Raw genomic sequence first — 16,383 nt, 5'->3', positions numbered from 1 at the left:
TTTATTATTTATCTAATCTAAATGTTTTAATATATATATATATATATATATATATAATTTTATATATTTAATTAAATGTATATTATTATTATTATTATTATATATATATATATATATATATATATATATGTATATATATTATTATTCGATCATATGCTTGTATTGTTTTTAGTTTTATAATGTCTTATAAATTAATTATTTGGTTAACTGAAAATTCACAGCTTAAAGGGTTAAAACCAGTTACGTTAAAGTTAAATTTCTCGAAGGAGTATTCGACTGCAAGCACTGAACCCACTTTCTTCTATTCTCCGTGCAAAGATTACGTAAGATAGAGTAAACTTCGAAAGTTTTCAATGTAGGATTGCTCTGTCATGGATTTTAGATCGCTATGAAACTACAGTAGTATAATGGAGTGACTTCTTCATTAAGCAGAACAATCATGAGTGCAACTTCCTTGAAATTTTTTTTTCATCACGTTATCACTCTCGATTGATTGAATTTACTGGAGAGATAAACGTTCATTCGAGTAAGTTCTTGAACAAATCATTCGTCGACACCTTCAAAAATATAAATAATTCGATTATGTTTTATTCAAACGGTTAAACAATAGCAACGGTGTAAAAAATATGAGCTCATTTTGCATTTGATTCGAGATAGGTGCATACACATAGACTAGCTCATTAAGTCAACCAAACTCATTAAATAGTCGTAGCACTAGCTCGTTAAATCCATGTAATTATTCATCTTGAAGTCTGGCAGCATTGTTTCAATCCATAGAGGATTCTATTGTCTCATACGATACTAAAAGACAGAGGGAGGGAGGGAGAGAGAGAGAGAGAGAAGGGAAGAATGGACAAAAAAAGAGAGAATCGTTTGCAGTAAAGATTTTCGTCTGCAGTTTCGATATACAGTATATTCTTAAAAATATTGTCAGAATGTGCTTATATCATAAAAAGTCAAAAGTCTTAAGACAATTGAAATTTATCGCGAAATTTAATATTTTACATTTTATTTATCAGCCCTTGTAGATTTTGTATTATCAATTTAAGCGAGATAATTGTCTATCCGATATTATCGGGCGATTATCTCTATCGCATTTATATGATGAATGTGCTCAAAATTAATATAATACATATTATAGATTGTGATAAATAACGACAAAAAAAAATCAATGTTTAACTCGAATCCATTTTCGTCTAATTTATTATACAATAAAAGATCTTTTCAATTTAATTTAGAGATTAGGCAAATTTTAATCATCCTTATCTAGAATTACATTCGTATAAATGATAAATTAAAATTAATGATCGATGCTTATATAAAAAAGTCACCGACAATGGCGCGTCGCGTTAGGTAAGGACATGTGTGTTATATAAGAACATGTGAGCAAAGGTAGTACGTCCGCTAGAAAGCTTCCAATATCGAGCTATGTGGAATGTAAGTAAACTCGGTCGTGAAGGCTAAAGCTACGACACGCTTGTCTCTGTCTCCATTATATGCAAATTTCTACGAGTTGCACCGAAAACCTCAACATCGTTAACCTTCGAAAGTCATCGTTTAGGTTTCGCAAGAGACTTCGAAAGAAACAACATGAGAACAAGCTAAGGTCTTTGGAAAGAGTCATCGAAGATGACTCGTAAAAAGATAAAAGACTGGTAAAAAAATCGTCCTTAAAGATATTTTTTCATTCGAACGACAAATTTTACTTTAACTTTTTTGATAAAAACAAATTACCGATATGATAAAAGAAACTTTGTACTTTGTTCGATAACGAAACAGAAATGACTTAATTGAACGTTCATATAATCGGACCTTATCATTTTATCTGATTTGCCAAAAATAATACCTTAATACGCAATAAATAAATGTAATATATTTTTGTATAACTAAAAGAATGATTAAATAAAATAATATTATTTGAATAGTTATAAAATGGCAGTTTCCATTCGTTAATACTGAAGTATTATTAATCCATTGAAATCACTTAATGTTATGTATATATCTACGAAAACTTTGTTACATTTTTTTGAGAAACATAATCGAACTTTTGTACAAATGTTAATTTGTCGAGAAGTTGTCTGTATCTCAATTCGCATTGATCTCGTTTTAAACAATTGGTTTATTTTTTTTATCAGAAGTGGACGTTTCCATTTGTAATCATCCTGAATTCTTACAATCAATGACTTATGATAAACTACTTTTTACGAAACTTTATTTATGATAAAGTAGATATCTGAATCTTGGATATCGAGATAGAGAGATTGTGATAAAGAAACGCTGCAGAATAAATAAATTTCATTTCTAATTGAACCACGACAAAACAGATTGATCTTCTCGAATCATCGGTAAGTCGATCTTTCTATGATTTATTGATTCATGCTTGATCGGCTTGCTTCAAATAAATACAATGGGTTCGGATTTAAAAAAAATTTCACGTTTTCTTCTTTATTTCATTTTAATTGATTTTAATTTCGCGAATAACAACAATGATAATCGTTCAAAAGACGAAATCGATGATGCTTCAGTATATAGATTACCAAAAAATGTAATTCCAATTTCCTATGATCTACGAATATTAACAAAATTGGCTGCAAATGACTTTCACTATGAAGCCGAAGTTCGGATAACGCTCAATATATTGGAAAAAACAAATACAATAATACTGCATGCTCATAAGCTAAGAATAGATAAGGATAAATCTTGTTTATACAAAGGAACCGATAAAATTTCAATTGACCATCAATACTTCGATACAAATAGACAATTCTATATCATCAAATACATGAAATATTTAGAAATTGGACAATATATTTTGGTTCTTTCTTTTGTGGGAGAAATTCAGGATGATGTATTTGGATTTTACAGAAGTTCCTACGAGGTGGATGGACAAAAGAAGTGAGTCCATTACATGTTATTTATCATTACGTTTTATTTATTTGCATCAATTATTTCCAGATGGATTGGTATAACTCAATTCTCACCTACTTACGCTCGGGAAGCGTTTCCGTGCATGGATGAACCGCACTTAAAAGCGACATTTACAATAAGCATTGGTCATTACTCTAATCAAACGGCCACTAGTAATACTGATATAAAAACGGTCGAGGAAGTGTTAGTATAGATTATAATTTAATATAGTAGGTAGACAATTTTTATATATCTTAAATCAAGGTATTCAATTTGAACATTTGTAGCGATACGTATTATCGTCTTACGACGTTCTTGACTACTCCACGGATGTCAACGTATCTCGTCGGATGGTCGGTACATGATTACGTAGTTGAAATTTCAGAATCCTCAAGAGATTTTAAAATCTGGACAAGAGACAGTATGCGATCTCATGGTAGCTTTGCCTTGAATCAAGGCTTGTTAATTTATTCAGCTTTACAAGATTGGATGAAAGTGGAAAATCCGATAAAAAAAATGGATCAATTTGCTGTGGCTGATTTCAACTTTCGCGCTATGGAAAATTGGGGTATGATAACGTATCGCGAGTCGATAGTCCTATTTCAGAACGGAACGATTCCAACGAGAAAAATGGTTGATGGCTTGGCCACTATGGCACATGAATATGCGCACACGTGGTTCGGGAATTTGGTAACGCCAGAATTTTGGAATGTCGCTTGGTTAAAAGAGGGCTTTGTCTCATACTTCCAATATTTTGGAGTCTCTTTGGTACAACCAACATGGAAAATGATGGATATATTTGTCGTTGATTACGTTCAACCGACTCTTCTCTCGGATTCTGTGAATCATGATAGATCCATGAACAGTCAAAACGTCGGAAGTCCTAGCAGTATCATGGCTACGCTAGATTTTGTTACTTATAGAAAAGGTTCATATTTTAACTCGCTTTATTTTAAAAGTATCTGCATAAAACGAAATGTTTATTCTTGTCTATAGGAGCGTCCATAATTCGAATGATAAAACATGCGTTTGGTGAGAATGTCTTTCAGAAAGGATTGCATCATTATTTAAGCGAAATGTATGTGATTGAAGGACAAATGTGTTTTAGTAATCAAACGAACGAAATTAATCAAGATACGTTTAATAAACATTTTAGGTCGTATCGAGCGGCTAGACCATACGACTTGTATCGTTATTTACAGAAAGCTATTGATACGTCATCAAATAGCACGAAGGACCGTAAATTTGTCAAGGACGTTGTCGAATCTTGGGCAAATCAAGTGGGATATCCTTTGATAACGATAACGCGAAACTACACGAGACATTGGGCATTGGTATCTCAAGAACGATTTTATCTCAATCGAGACACGAGAAAAATCAACAACAACGATAAAGAACGCACATGGTGGATACCTCTGACCTTCGCTACGAGGTCGTCTATCATCGATTTTCAAAGGATTCGCCCGAAGCTCTGGCTGTGCCCTTGGGATAAGAGGACGATGATTTCGAACTTTCGCGACACCGATTGGGTGCTCTTCAACGTCCAGCAAATCGGATTCTACCGAGTCAATTACGACGAGACCAATTGGAAAATGCTTATTGATCACCTTAGATCAAAGGAGTTTATCTCCATTCCCTCGGTGAACCGAGCGGCTCTCCTCGACGATGCTTTTAATCTGGCAAGAGCAGGATATATAGATTATTCGATTCCATTCGACTTGTCCAAGTATCTTAAGAGAGAGATGGACTACGAGCCTTGGCTCGCCGCCGTTAATAATTTCATGTTTCTCAATCGAATCCTGAATAAAGTATCGAAGATTCATAAAGCGTTCCAGGTAAAAAAAAAAAAACTTAAGAAGCGCCTAATATAGATTATTTATCGATACTCTTTTTTTTTCGATATTTTATTTTCAATATATTTTTTTCGATATTGTTGAGAAATTCAACCAAAAAATCGGTTTATCGTAAATTTTGTTTTTTAGAAATACGCGGAAAATCTGATTCTGCCTATATACGAGTTATTGGGATTCACGGAGGATTCGTCCGATAACGTCCGGACAAAACTTCAACGGGAGATAATATTATCGGCTTCGTGCGCGCTAAATAACGCTCACTGCCTCGAGACATCGAAAATGTTATTTAATTCGTGGATATCATCGTTGAATGAAACGTAAGAAAGAAAAAACATTTAAAAAATCCATTTTAAACGTTTATTTATTTAATTGATATCTTTTCATCGATTTATTTAGAATATTACCTGATTTGAAAAGTTTCGTCTATTGCATTGGCATACGTAACGGGAATGATGAGGATTGGTTTACAATGTGGAAAAAATATCTCGATGCAGATTTACATATCGAACAAGAACTTTTATTGTCTGCACTCGGATGTAGTCGAAATCCTATTTTATTGAATAAGTAAGTTTCATAGCGTCAAGTAGTTATGTACAAATGAAAACTCACAAATGGTAACTTCTTGACAGATATCTGAATGTATCGATTTCTCGAAATTCGACAATTCGTAAGCAATACAGATTTTCGATAGTTACTGCTGTTACGAATGGTAATCCAGAAAATGTCGATCATACTTTAGAATTCGTTGAAAACAATCTCGAAAGCATTATTGATTCGTACGTATTCGAATGTTTATAGAAGTTAAAACATATGTAGATATATTTTTAAACGATAAAATAACTATTATTATTTTTTGAATAGACGAGGATACGATTTCTTAGGTAAGATATTTATTTCTATAGGAGAGCATATGACAACTACAGAACAAACAAACAAGGTGATCAAATATTTTCTTACTATCACGAATACGATGAATAGTCGTATGAAGAATGATAATATTAAATTGTATATATTTAATTTTTATAGCTTCGTCGTTTCATCGATCAAAATATAAAACGTCTAGGATCGGCCTCGAAAGCAGCAGAGAAAGCAATTGTTTCTGCCGCTGAAAACGCAAAGTGGGTTGAAAAATATGCGCCTCTCATTGCTACAAATCTCTGATTTAATTTGTAAATGTAAACTAAATATACAAATTTTGTAAAAAGTTTTCACTTTTATACGATAATCTTATTAAAGTTCAATTATTGTGGAATTTACTAAAACTCCCAAAAAAGGGATTATGGAATAGAAAAGATTTTAATTAAATATATTTTAATAAAATTTTGTAATAAAAAAATATTTTAATAAAATATATTTGGAAAATATTTCTTCCTAATGAATTTTTTCCTTTTAATTAATATATATATCCTTGAGTATATCTGAACGTTTTCTATTCAAGTTCTACCCCTTATCATCTCAACTAGCTATTCAAACTTTCTGCCGAGACGCTACTTGTTGATATCGATTGACTTGGTTAAGCGGATAAAACTATTGTAACAAATGGAATCTCCCTTATGTGCACATTAAATGGATCGTTCGTAATAAATAAGTTGATTTTTTGTCTGGCATTCTATCTTTGAAGATTGACAATGGATTATCTATTTATATTTACAAAGAAAATATTTAAGACTTACGTACACATATATAGAAATATTAATGATCGTCACTTATTGGTGCAATGACATAGATATCCGTTGAATCATACCTAAAATGAGACCTGATAAATGAATTTCCAATGCTGAATAACATACGCGAACGCCAGCTTTTAATCTAGTTTAGATAAAAAAGATATACGATTGTTATTGGAGAATACAATTTAGTACTTAGCATGGAATATCGTGTGTCGACAATGATACAATGATACAACGATAATTTATATGGATATTTGTAGCTATCGTACTTTTAATTCTTCTTTTTTTTTTATTAACTCCTTATAAATATTTATTATTTGTTATGCAAAAATAATTTTCTTATAGATTCCTATAATTAGATGTAACACAAGCGAAACCAAAATAACGATAAATTTATTATTTGTGAACGTAAAAAATTACGTCTTTTTCAACATTTTTTACATATAAATTTTAACGATTATTTCAACGACGTTGTCGATAAGGCAACGAATCTTACCGGGTTTCGCGCTTATCTACACGTCCGCTGTTCATTGGTCGGATTCTATTGTATTTGAATTATCGCTTAATCGTTATCTCACTGATGAAACTTTTCGGGAACTTTTTGGCGAGTTTTCTAAAAAATAGACCACTTACTGATCATCTCTCGACGAATATAATATCATTTACTGCGAAGGAACAGAGCGATAAGATTAGAGAAGGGATTGACATCATTTACACGACGGAGACATCGATACTGGTTTATAAAGCACGAAGATTTTTGCCGTTAGGCTTTTAATAAGCAATCATCGATACGAGGGTCATAACGGCAACTCTCTTCATTTCCAGTTTATCTTAAAGGTATTAGTTCCTTCTTATATCATTTATACGCATTATATATTTATTTTAAACTTTTTTATTTTATTTTTCAAAAGTTTTTCATAAATTCGGTATTTTCTTCGAATTATATATCATCTATTAATTAAACGTGTAATTAAAAGTGTATTTTATTAATTAATCATATTGTAAAAATTAGAAGACTGGATCATTGCAGAAGGGAGTACCGTTACTTTTTGCCAAAATGGCTTCCATGAGAGTGTTAATACCGTTGGCATTGCTCGTGGTGATAACACTGGCCGAATATCCATCATCGAATAAGACTATATTCTTGGATAATGAAATTATCCAATATGAGGAAAATGGAGCAAGTCCTGAAGAAAACAAAACGTCTGGAAATTTTGAGACTTTTATTGATGAAGAAGATTCTAGTTATGCAAAGGAGGAAACAGTTGTTTACAGATTACCTTCTATGATTACACCACTTCATTATGACATTCACTTGGAAATAAACTTAACGAAATTCCAAGAAAATTATTACAAATATAAAGGAACGGTTACGATAAATTTGGAAGTAACAACAGATACGAATAAAATCATGTTACATTGTGATAAATCATTCCTTGAGTTGGGTACGCCAACATTAAAAAATGAGACGAAAATATTTAATGTTACAATATCTAATATAAACAATAATAATATTGTGACACTTAATGTAGAAAAGATATTAACTTCAAATAATTATACTTTAACATTGCCATACATTGGAACAGTAAGTGATAAGAATAGAGGATTTTATAGGGGATCTTACTTAGGTGAAGACGGCAAAACGAGGTAAAAAATTAAAAAAAAGGACAATATTAGTCTGATTAAATTTATATGTGGAACATTATCATTTTTTATTTGATCCTATTAACCACTATTTTACGTTTTAATTATATATAGATGGTATGTTGCGACACATTTTGAATCAATCAGTGCACGAAGCGCATTCCCATGCTTCGATGAACCAGCTCTAAAGGCAACCTTCAAGCTTTCGATAACATATGACAAAGGATACACAGCGATCTCGAATACAATCGGAGAGACGAAAGAAGTTAAAAATAATCAACAAATGACAAGTTTTAAAACAACTCCAAAAATGTCCACGTATCTTATAGCATACGCGATAACAGCTGATTTTAAATCGTATAATAAAAGTAATATAATGGTATATTCAAGACCAAAACCTACTGCAGATAACATGACCGAATATGCTGCAGAAATTAGTGAAAAAGTGTTGACACAATTGGAAAAATATACTGACATCAAGTATTCATCTATGATGGAAAAGATGGAACAAATTGCTCTTCCTTTATTGGCACCGGGTGCAATGGAGAACTGGGGTCTCGTGACGTACAGGCAAGCAAAAATATGTTCTCGATATTTTGTAAGATCCTTTTTGTAATACTAATTCATGAGTTCTATTAACAGAGAAACTGCCATTCTCTACAACGAGAATGTAAACGGAACTTTCGACAAGCAACGTGTGGCAAATATAATCGCTCACGAGTTTACACATCAGTGGTTTGGAAATTTAGTCACCCCTGAATGGTGGAATTATATTTGGCTTAACGAAGGATTTGCTACTTATTTCGAATACTTTATCATCGATAAAGTAAGAAATTGACACGATTATGAAGATTAAACGATTTTATTTACATCGAGAGATAATATGTTACAATGCTTTACAGATCTATCCTGACTGGCGTTACATGGATCAATTTAACGTACTATCTCTTCAAACTAAAGCATTCCATTATGATGGGGATGGAGAAAAGACACGATCTATGAATAGCTATGAAAAGAGCGAAAATGAAATTAACGATTTATTCGATGATATTGCTTACGACAAAGGTAGTTATCCATCGAAAAGTATATTTTATATCAATTAATTATTATATAAGACTAATTTATTATAGCTGCTGCTGTCATCCGCATGTTCTCTCATGTCATTGGAGAGGATAAGTTTCAGAATGGTCTACGAGAATATCTTAAGACAAAGTAAGCAGATTTAGTCATTAATGTTTATCGTCGTCGTGAAAAGAAATATAGAATTTGCTATTTAGAAATTCCTATTTGTTACTTCAGCCATTACAATACAGTGAATCCAAAGACTCTTTTCAAATCTCTCAATGATGCCGCAGACAAGAAGAATTTTATAGATATTGACTTGGTGTCATTTTTTGAACATTGGGCCAACCAATCAGGATACCCGGTAATTACAGTGACTAAGAATAGAAAAGGAAATGAGACATCGATCACTGTAGAACAAACCCCGTTTTATTTGGTAAAACCTACAGAAGAAAATTTATCTAAAAATAAGACCTGGTATATTCCTCTGAACTATGTACAACAAACAGAACATAAGAATTTTAATGATACTTCCGTTAAATCTTGGTTGAAACTTAATGAGTCATCGATATCAATTAAAGATAATATCCAAGAAAATGGTTGGATTATCTTTAACGTGCAACAAACTGGTAAGCATTACAGAAAAACCAATTGTATAAATATTTCATTTTTTCTTGGTGTTCTAATTTTGCTTTATGTGTACTGCTTTATGTCTTTATATCTATTAAGGATATTATCGTGTCAATTATGATATGGAAACATGGAGTGATATCATTAAATATTTGGGCACGGATGATTTCATGGATATTCATTCTTTGAACCGTGCTCAATTGATCGACGACGCTTTTCATTTGGCATATGCTGATCTTTTGAACATCTCTGTCAGTTTGGATTTAATCAAGAATCTCGAAAAAGAAACCGATTACATCGTATGGAAGTCAGCGTTCAAGATTTTATCGAAGTTGAACAATATACTGGACCGAACAGAATATTACAGTTACTTTTTGGTACATTTAATTATATTACGTATTATTTCGGTTTACATTAATCACTCAACTAAAATTTAACGTCGTTTCATTTATTGTTTCAGAATTTTATTCGTCCAATTACTCAAAAATTATTTATTAATCTGAAGCTCTTTGAAAATAAGAATGAAACACATCTGGAAAGTCTTCTTAAGATAGATGCCGCAAAATGGGCTTGCGACATTGGATTAGAATTTTTAGAAAACTATTCTATTCAACAATTTAATCTGTGGTTAAATAAAGCTGAAAATGCTGCGTATGTATTCTTTGTTTCCTACGTTAAATTTTAATTTGTAGAAATAAGATATCAAATATTTAACAATCTAATTCGTGATCGTTAATTGTTTTCAGTATTCCTCGAGATTTGAAAAAAGTAATATTCTGTGCGGCCTTAAGGAAAGCCAATGAGACTGTTTGGATAAATACTTTGAACAAATACATACTATCTAAAGACGTTGAAGAGAAGACACTAATTCTTTCATCCTTGGGTTGTTCTTCATCACCGAACATTTTGAAAAATTTCCTTGATATAACTGTTCAGGAAGATTCTAATTTCATAAAACAATTGCCGGAAGTTTTTCGAACAATATACTCCAACAGTCCTGTTGGTCTTGAAATTGTTCTTGATTTCCTTTCCGAAAATATTGATAAGTTGCAAAAATAGTAAGTTTTTCGAAAAGATCAATAGGAAATAATATAGAAGATGAATAAGAAATACTAATCTAGATATATAATAATCGAATGTTTCATTTTCTAGTGATGGAAACTTCAACAACAATATAGTGAATATATTTACCGAACTTGCAAACAGAATTGCTATTAATAAGGATATGGGCACGGTTAGAAAATTATATTTCTTTCTCTCTTTAAAGTATAGCAGTATTTAATATTTATTTATTTATTAATACTATATTTCTTTTTTAGCTAAATGAAATTAACTTTCAACTAGTTAAAATTATAGGACTGGAGGATAAATTGAACGAAGGTGTGGAAATTGCAAATAGAAACAATCTATTCTTCAAAAAGCATGATGAAAACATTCAGAAATGGTTAGGATATTTGACTGAAAATCAAACTGTAACAACTTCTAAACCAAATAGTGCTAATTCTTTTAGCTTTAGCATTGCCCTAATGACTGTATCTTTATTACTCGTAAAACTACGTTAATAATCTTTTTAATTTTTACATTATTTGCACGATTTATAATAAATGATAAAAAAACCACTTCATCGTATATTAGCCATTCGATTTTAGCCAACGAAATGTATTGTTGTTTTAACTACAATAATGTCGTTTAACTTTTTTGTATGTACATACATAAAGAAACAAAGTGTTACTAATCTTAAAAATTTGTTACTAATGTTAAAAATTATTTTAACATAAATTTTTTACTGAAGAAACGTGCACAAAGTTGTCTAGTTAATTAAGTGAATAACAAGTGGTCTATAAAATTATATCTATTATATAAAGCATCGACATAATATATGTGTGTACACATGTAGGTATATTTATATATGTACATATAAATGCATGTATGTTATATACATGGAAAGTTCCATAATATGATTGTAAATACCAGCTTGTTCCACCATTCATATTAATATAATTTAACTTAATAAATTACTATTATTTTATTAATATGATCTATTAATTTTATTCAAATCTAATTAATTCTCAACTTTATTCTTTAAATATTTTTATAAATATATATTGATTGATATATGTGTATGTGTATATGAGCTTCATAAAGAAATAATAGGTATAAATAAATTTTGTGATTAACAATCCTGAAACAAATCTGAAATCATAAAGAAAAATATTATAAATCACATTATACGTCAAGATTTAAAATTCATGTAACTATGAATACGGTTTTAATAGACAATCGTATTTAGTTATCTATCTACAAGCGCATGCGCGATTATATAAAAAAGGACAGAGTTCAAACTTGTGAATTATTCAATCGGTTAGTGCATGCGTGGTTTATTTCCTATTTTTCGTGTTGAAAATTGCATCGGGAATCATAAATAAGAAGAGTTATCACAAGTAACTACGAGACCACCAATAACGACAGCTTTGTTTTTTTCTTGAGTTCCAACTATACAGAAGATAATAATATTTATTCGATAATAATCACAGATAGTACATTGAAAGGTGATTTTCCAGGAATATATTCAAATCGATTTACTTTTAAAAATGTTACCAATATTTCTCAATAAATTTTTAATATAATATATATAGTAGACAAAAATGATTAATTCGATTATAAAAATCATTATTTATTTTGTATTCTTTTGGGTAGATGACAAAAGTTAAAGCATTACTTGCTTTGATTCTATTATTGGCCAGAAATTCAAGGACACTTCCTCCCGAAGATGAAAGTTCGGAGGAAGATGGAAACATGGATGAGGAACTACCGGAAGCTTCATATCGTTTAAGTAACAACGTGATACCTATACACTATGATATTAAATTAATACCGTATTTGGATGAGGATAATTTCACCTTTGACGGTGAGACAAACGTCCGTTTTAATCTACAAAAGGTGACACAGACTTTGGATTTCCACGCTAAAGAATTAACATTCGATGAGACTGATACGTATGTAGAAGGCGAAGATGGTCAGAAATACAAGCCGATTGTATTCACGTACGTCAACGCAACAGAAATCATGACGATAAGTTTCGAAAAATTTATGCAAAAAGGTTTGTACACATTCCACGTCAAGTTCACGGGTATTCTCAACGATGAATTGTCAGGATTTTACAGGAGCTCTTATACGAATGATAATGGCGAAAGAGTGTGAGTTAAAAAGAAAGAACATTTTAGAAATTCTTATTAATTATTATAGAATCTTATTTTATGTAATATTTTTATAGATGGCTAGCAACAACACAATTCCAAGCGACGTCCGCTCGACGAGCTTTTCCATGTTGGGACGAACCCTCTTTGAAAGCGACGTTCAATGTTTCCATAAAACATCAAACAAACTACACAGCCCTCTCGAATATGCCGATTTACGAGCAATCGATGATAGACGAAAATGATGGAAAAGTCTGGACACATTTTCAAAAGACTCCCATTATGTCCACTTACATCCTAGCTTTCGTGGTATCAGATTTTGTTAAAATATCGAATACTGATGGTACAATTAATGTTTGGTCGAGAAAAGACGCCATTCCTTTGATTAACTTCGGTTATGAGGTCATTCAAAAGGCTGTTGTCCTTCTCGAAGAATACACGAATAGTTCGGTGCGTGTACCAAAAATGGATCACGTCCTTATTCCTAATTTTCTTCACGGAGCCATGGAGAACTGGGGTCTCGTAACTTACTTGTAATCACTCTCAATAAGCCTATTAATAAGAGCATATCTTCTGTGTTTCATTAAATGTCCTCTTTTACGATCGTTACAGGGAAGATAATTTCCTATACAATCCGAATAAAAATTCTCTGAAGGAAAAAACTTGGACAGCGATGGTCGTTAGTCACGAATTAACGCATCAATGGTTCGGTAATGTTGTTAGCCCTACTTGGTGGGATCACGTTTGGTTAAACGAGGGCTTCGCATCGTTTTTTCAATATTATATTACGGATAAGGTACGTAGAGAAAATTACATTAATCCTAGAGAGCATGATGATTGTGATGTGTTTTTTTTTGCAGATATTTCCACATTGGAAATTGATGCAATCATTCGCGTCTAGTATGCAACAACATAGCTTTAGCATCGATGTACATCCCAACGATAAGCCCATCGGTCGGAATGTGAGTAAACCTAAGGATATCGAGGATCTTTTCTCCAGTGTACAATATATGAAGAGTAAGTAATCGAAATAATGTGATGTCTATTGTCGAATGATCGAAAGAAATTGCTTATTCTTTCGTTCATAGCGCCGTCTTTATTGCGTATGTTATTGCACGTTGTCACTGACGAAGTGTTTCATACCAGTCTCATTAAATATCTTCAAAAATAGTAAGTAGAAAAATAATGATAATAACGTTAATCGTTTAATCAATTTTTCAATAACATATTTCTTAACTATTTGCAGTCAGTACAGTAACGCTCTGCCCGATGACTTATGGTATCAAATTCAAAATGGTGTAGATGAGACACCAGAAATATCACGCGGCAAATTTCGCGTAAAAGAAATGATGGATACTTGGATATATCAAAGTAGTTATCCTCTCGTAACAGTAGATAGAAATTATATCACTGGCGAGGTAATGATCACTCAAGAGATTATTAAACATCACGTTAGTACCAACAATGTGACTTCGACTGACAAAAATGATATAAGTAAGCGCAATAAATGGTGGATACCTATAAATTATGCAACAAGAACGAATACCAACTTTTCATCTACGCTACCTGTTTACTGGTTGAATCCAACGAACGATAGCATTACTATCAATGGTATCGATACTGATGATTGGATATTATTAAACGTACAACAAACTGGTATGCAAATTAAAATCTATTAATAATTAAATAATTTTCTAATAAAGAAAGAGGATCGATAAATGATATCTACTGATCGATAAATGATGACTATCTTTAGGACATTATCGCGTTAATTACGACGACGCAAATTGGATAAAGTTGGCTAACTATCTAAACTCACCTGACTACGAAAAGATACACGTTATTAATCGAGCACAAATCATTCAAGATTCTTATAACATGTTCATTATGAAGAAGATAAATTTAACGATATTCTTAGAGTTGTCTAATTATTTATCACACGAAGTGGATTATATCGTATGGTGTCCTATCTTCGATATATTTATTAGATATGTGGGAAGTTTGTTAGAAATCACCGAATGTAGCGAACTTATTCAGGTACAAATTTGTAATAATTTCAATATTATTCATTTTCTATTCGTTTTCATTCTTTAACTTTCGATTACTAATTTTCCAGCCGTATATTCTGAACTTAATGAATAAAGTTATAGACAGTGTAGGTTTTGATATTAATCCTGACGATGATTATATAACTCAATTGACAAAAATTGACATTAGAAAATGGGCTTGTCATTTTGATCATATCGGATGCATAATAAAAGCCAATGCCGAATTGATTGCACATTTAGAGTCTTCTAATGAAAGCGAGTAAGTTATCGAAAAGATTAAAGAATACCGATGATGTTATCAGGTAATATTTTTCAGTTATCCGTTATATTTGAAAGAATGGGTTTATTGCTATGGAATGAATAATGCAAACGAATCGACATGGAATAAGTTATTAGATATATACATGAACGATACTATGTCGATTGGACGTTCTTTGGCTTGCATCAAAAATATGACTCTCATTGAAAAGTATTTGAATATGACTATAGCGGAAAATTCGTCTTTCACCTCGGAAAATTTATGCGATATTTTTATATCTGTATTTTATAAAGGATCATATATAACAGATTTAATGACTGATTTTGTTATAAAACATTGGGACGTATTGAATTCTCGGTAAAGTTTATGAAATAATTTGTTTTGATGAAACAATTTTCTTGTTTATTTTTAAAACTCTTGATTATAATTTCCAGTTCAGATTTACAAACTCTGTCTAAGTTTATGATACTAACAGCAACGAGCAAAAATAAGTTACAAGAGGTCTGTAAATTTTGAGATGTAGAATCAACATTTACAATGATATGTTAACTTATTCCATTTCAGGTAAAATCGTTTTTGGAAAAAAAAGAAAGAATACTTAAAGAAGAGAATATGACGAAATTAATAAAGAAAAGAGAACAAACTCTTACAACTTATGAGCAAATATTAGATGAGTTTCGTGCATGGCGTAAAAGTAAAGAAAATATAAATTAAAATAATCCATAGTTCAATAGAAAATTAACATAAATTCTGCGTAAGTATCAAAGAATTAAATGATAGCCTTATTGTAAATTATTTTAATTTAAAATGAACTTCGTATCCTATATATAAATCTTTTCGAATTATCATAATTTTTAATTTTTTAAATAAGATTTAAATAAAATGATTGGAATGGAAAATTTGTAATTAGAATATTGCAAAAATTTATTATTTCCAGTTTTTCTATAGTGCGATTTTAAAGAATATCGTATCGATTCCTTTTCGCCTCTGACGATGCATTTACATGTCTACACAATGCGTATATAATGGTCACGTGCGTCATGCGGGCTATAGGTCATATGCGTAAATAATGCATATAATTATAAATGCTCTCTTCAACACAAGAATGAGCAT

The 16,383-nt window shown here is 31.2% G+C and overlaps 3 protein-coding genes across 4 annotated transcripts; all 3 read left to right on the top strand.

The window, feature by feature from the left end:
• Positions 1 to 2,316: 2,316 nt before the first annotated feature.
• On the top strand, positions 2,317 to 6,029 carry LOC118439617 (aminopeptidase N-like). The gene is made up of 10 exons (XM_035861380.2): positions 2,317 to 2,895; positions 2,956 to 3,111; positions 3,195 to 3,835; positions 3,904 to 3,985; positions 4,064 to 4,742; positions 4,890 to 5,077; positions 5,157 to 5,324; positions 5,390 to 5,536; positions 5,622 to 5,697; positions 5,787 to 6,029. The coding sequence occupies exons 1-10, from the start codon at positions 2,408 to 2,410 to the stop codon at positions 5,919 to 5,921; spliced, it is 2,760 nt and encodes a 919-aa protein (XP_035717273.1). The 5' UTR covers positions 2,317 to 2,407; the 3' UTR covers positions 5,922 to 6,029.
• A 938-nt stretch (positions 6,030 to 6,967) lies between these two features.
• On the top strand, positions 6,968 to 11,745 carry LOC118451536 (aminopeptidase N-like). Its single transcript, XM_035888196.2, has 12 exons — positions 6,968 to 7,267; positions 7,443 to 8,077; positions 8,189 to 8,644; positions 8,717 to 8,900; positions 8,977 to 9,139; positions 9,205 to 9,286; positions 9,374 to 9,765; positions 9,866 to 10,143; positions 10,227 to 10,417; positions 10,513 to 10,824; positions 10,919 to 11,000; positions 11,086 to 11,745. The coding sequence occupies exons 2-12, from the start codon at positions 7,488 to 7,490 to the stop codon at positions 11,326 to 11,328; spliced, it is 2,973 nt and encodes a 990-aa protein (XP_035744089.2). The 5' UTR covers positions 6,968 to 7,267; positions 7,443 to 7,487; the 3' UTR covers positions 11,329 to 11,745.
• A 405-nt stretch (positions 11,746 to 12,150) lies between these two features.
• Positions 12,151 to 16,347, top strand: LOC146873172 (aminopeptidase N-like). 2 transcript variants are annotated; one of them, XM_085654966.1, is made up of 13 exons: positions 12,151 to 12,315; positions 12,464 to 12,963; positions 13,041 to 13,496; positions 13,576 to 13,759; positions 13,824 to 13,980; positions 14,052 to 14,133; positions 14,210 to 14,619; positions 14,720 to 15,000; positions 15,080 to 15,270; positions 15,328 to 15,627; positions 15,705 to 15,771; positions 15,835 to 16,024; positions 16,208 to 16,347. In XM_085654966.1, the coding sequence occupies exons 2-12, from the start codon at positions 12,464 to 12,466 to the stop codon at positions 15,982 to 15,984; spliced, it is 2,778 nt and encodes a 925-aa protein (XP_085511092.1). In that variant the 5' UTR covers positions 12,151 to 12,315; the 3' UTR covers positions 15,985 to 16,024; positions 16,208 to 16,347. The 2 variants fall into 2 exon arrangements, with proteins under 2 accessions (XP_085511092.1, XP_085511093.1); XM_085654967.1 differs by lacking the exon at positions 16,208 to 16,347 and having other exon boundaries at positions 15,835 to 16,182.
• Positions 16,348 to 16,383: the final 36 nt, after the last annotated feature.

This window comes from Vespa mandarinia, chromosome 2 (genome assembly GCF_050613455.1).
Source record: "Vespa mandarinia isolate Hongniang chromosome 2, ASM5061345v1, whole genome shotgun sequence".
In the NCBI taxonomy this organism is placed as follows: Eukaryota; Metazoa; Arthropoda; class Insecta; order Hymenoptera; family Vespidae; genus Vespa; species Vespa mandarinia.
This window is presented reverse-complemented; position numbering and strand designations above follow the sequence as displayed.

Excerpts from the sequence above, each read along its gene's own strand:
- LOC118439617 (XM_035861380.2), top strand. The coding sequence starts at position 2,408 with ATGGGTTCGGATTTAAAAAAAATTTCACGTTTTCTTCTTTATTTCATT. Across the intron at positions 3,836-3,903 it reads TTTTGTTACTTATAGAAAAG|GAGCGTCCATAATTCGAATG; the intron begins GTTCATATTTTA and ends TCTTGTCTATAG. Across the intron at positions 5,537-5,621 it reads CTCGAAAGCATTATTGATTC|ACGAGGATACGATTTCTTAG; the intron begins GTACGTATTCGA and ends TTTTTTGAATAG.
- LOC118451536 (XM_035888196.2), top strand. The coding sequence starts at position 7,488 with ATGGCTTCCATGAGAGTGTTAATACCGTTGGCATTGCTCGTGGTGATA. Across the intron at positions 9,140-9,204 it reads TGATATTGCTTACGACAAAG|CTGCTGCTGTCATCCGCATG; the intron begins GTAGTTATCCAT and ends AATTTATTATAG. Across the intron at positions 10,418-10,512 it reads AATAAAGCTGAAAATGCTGC|TATTCCTCGAGATTTGAAAA; the intron begins GTATGTATTCTT and ends AATTGTTTTCAG.
- LOC146873172 (XM_085654966.1), top strand. The coding sequence starts at position 12,464 with ATGACAAAAGTTAAAGCATTACTTGCTTTGATTCTATTATTGGCCAGA. Across the intron at positions 13,760-13,823 it reads AATATTATATTACGGATAAG|ATATTTCCACATTGGAAATT; the intron begins GTACGTAGAGAA and ends TTTTTTTTGCAG. Across the intron at positions 15,271-15,327 it reads GAGTCTTCTAATGAAAGCGA|TTATCCGTTATATTTGAAAG; the intron begins GTAAGTTATCGA and ends AATATTTTTCAG.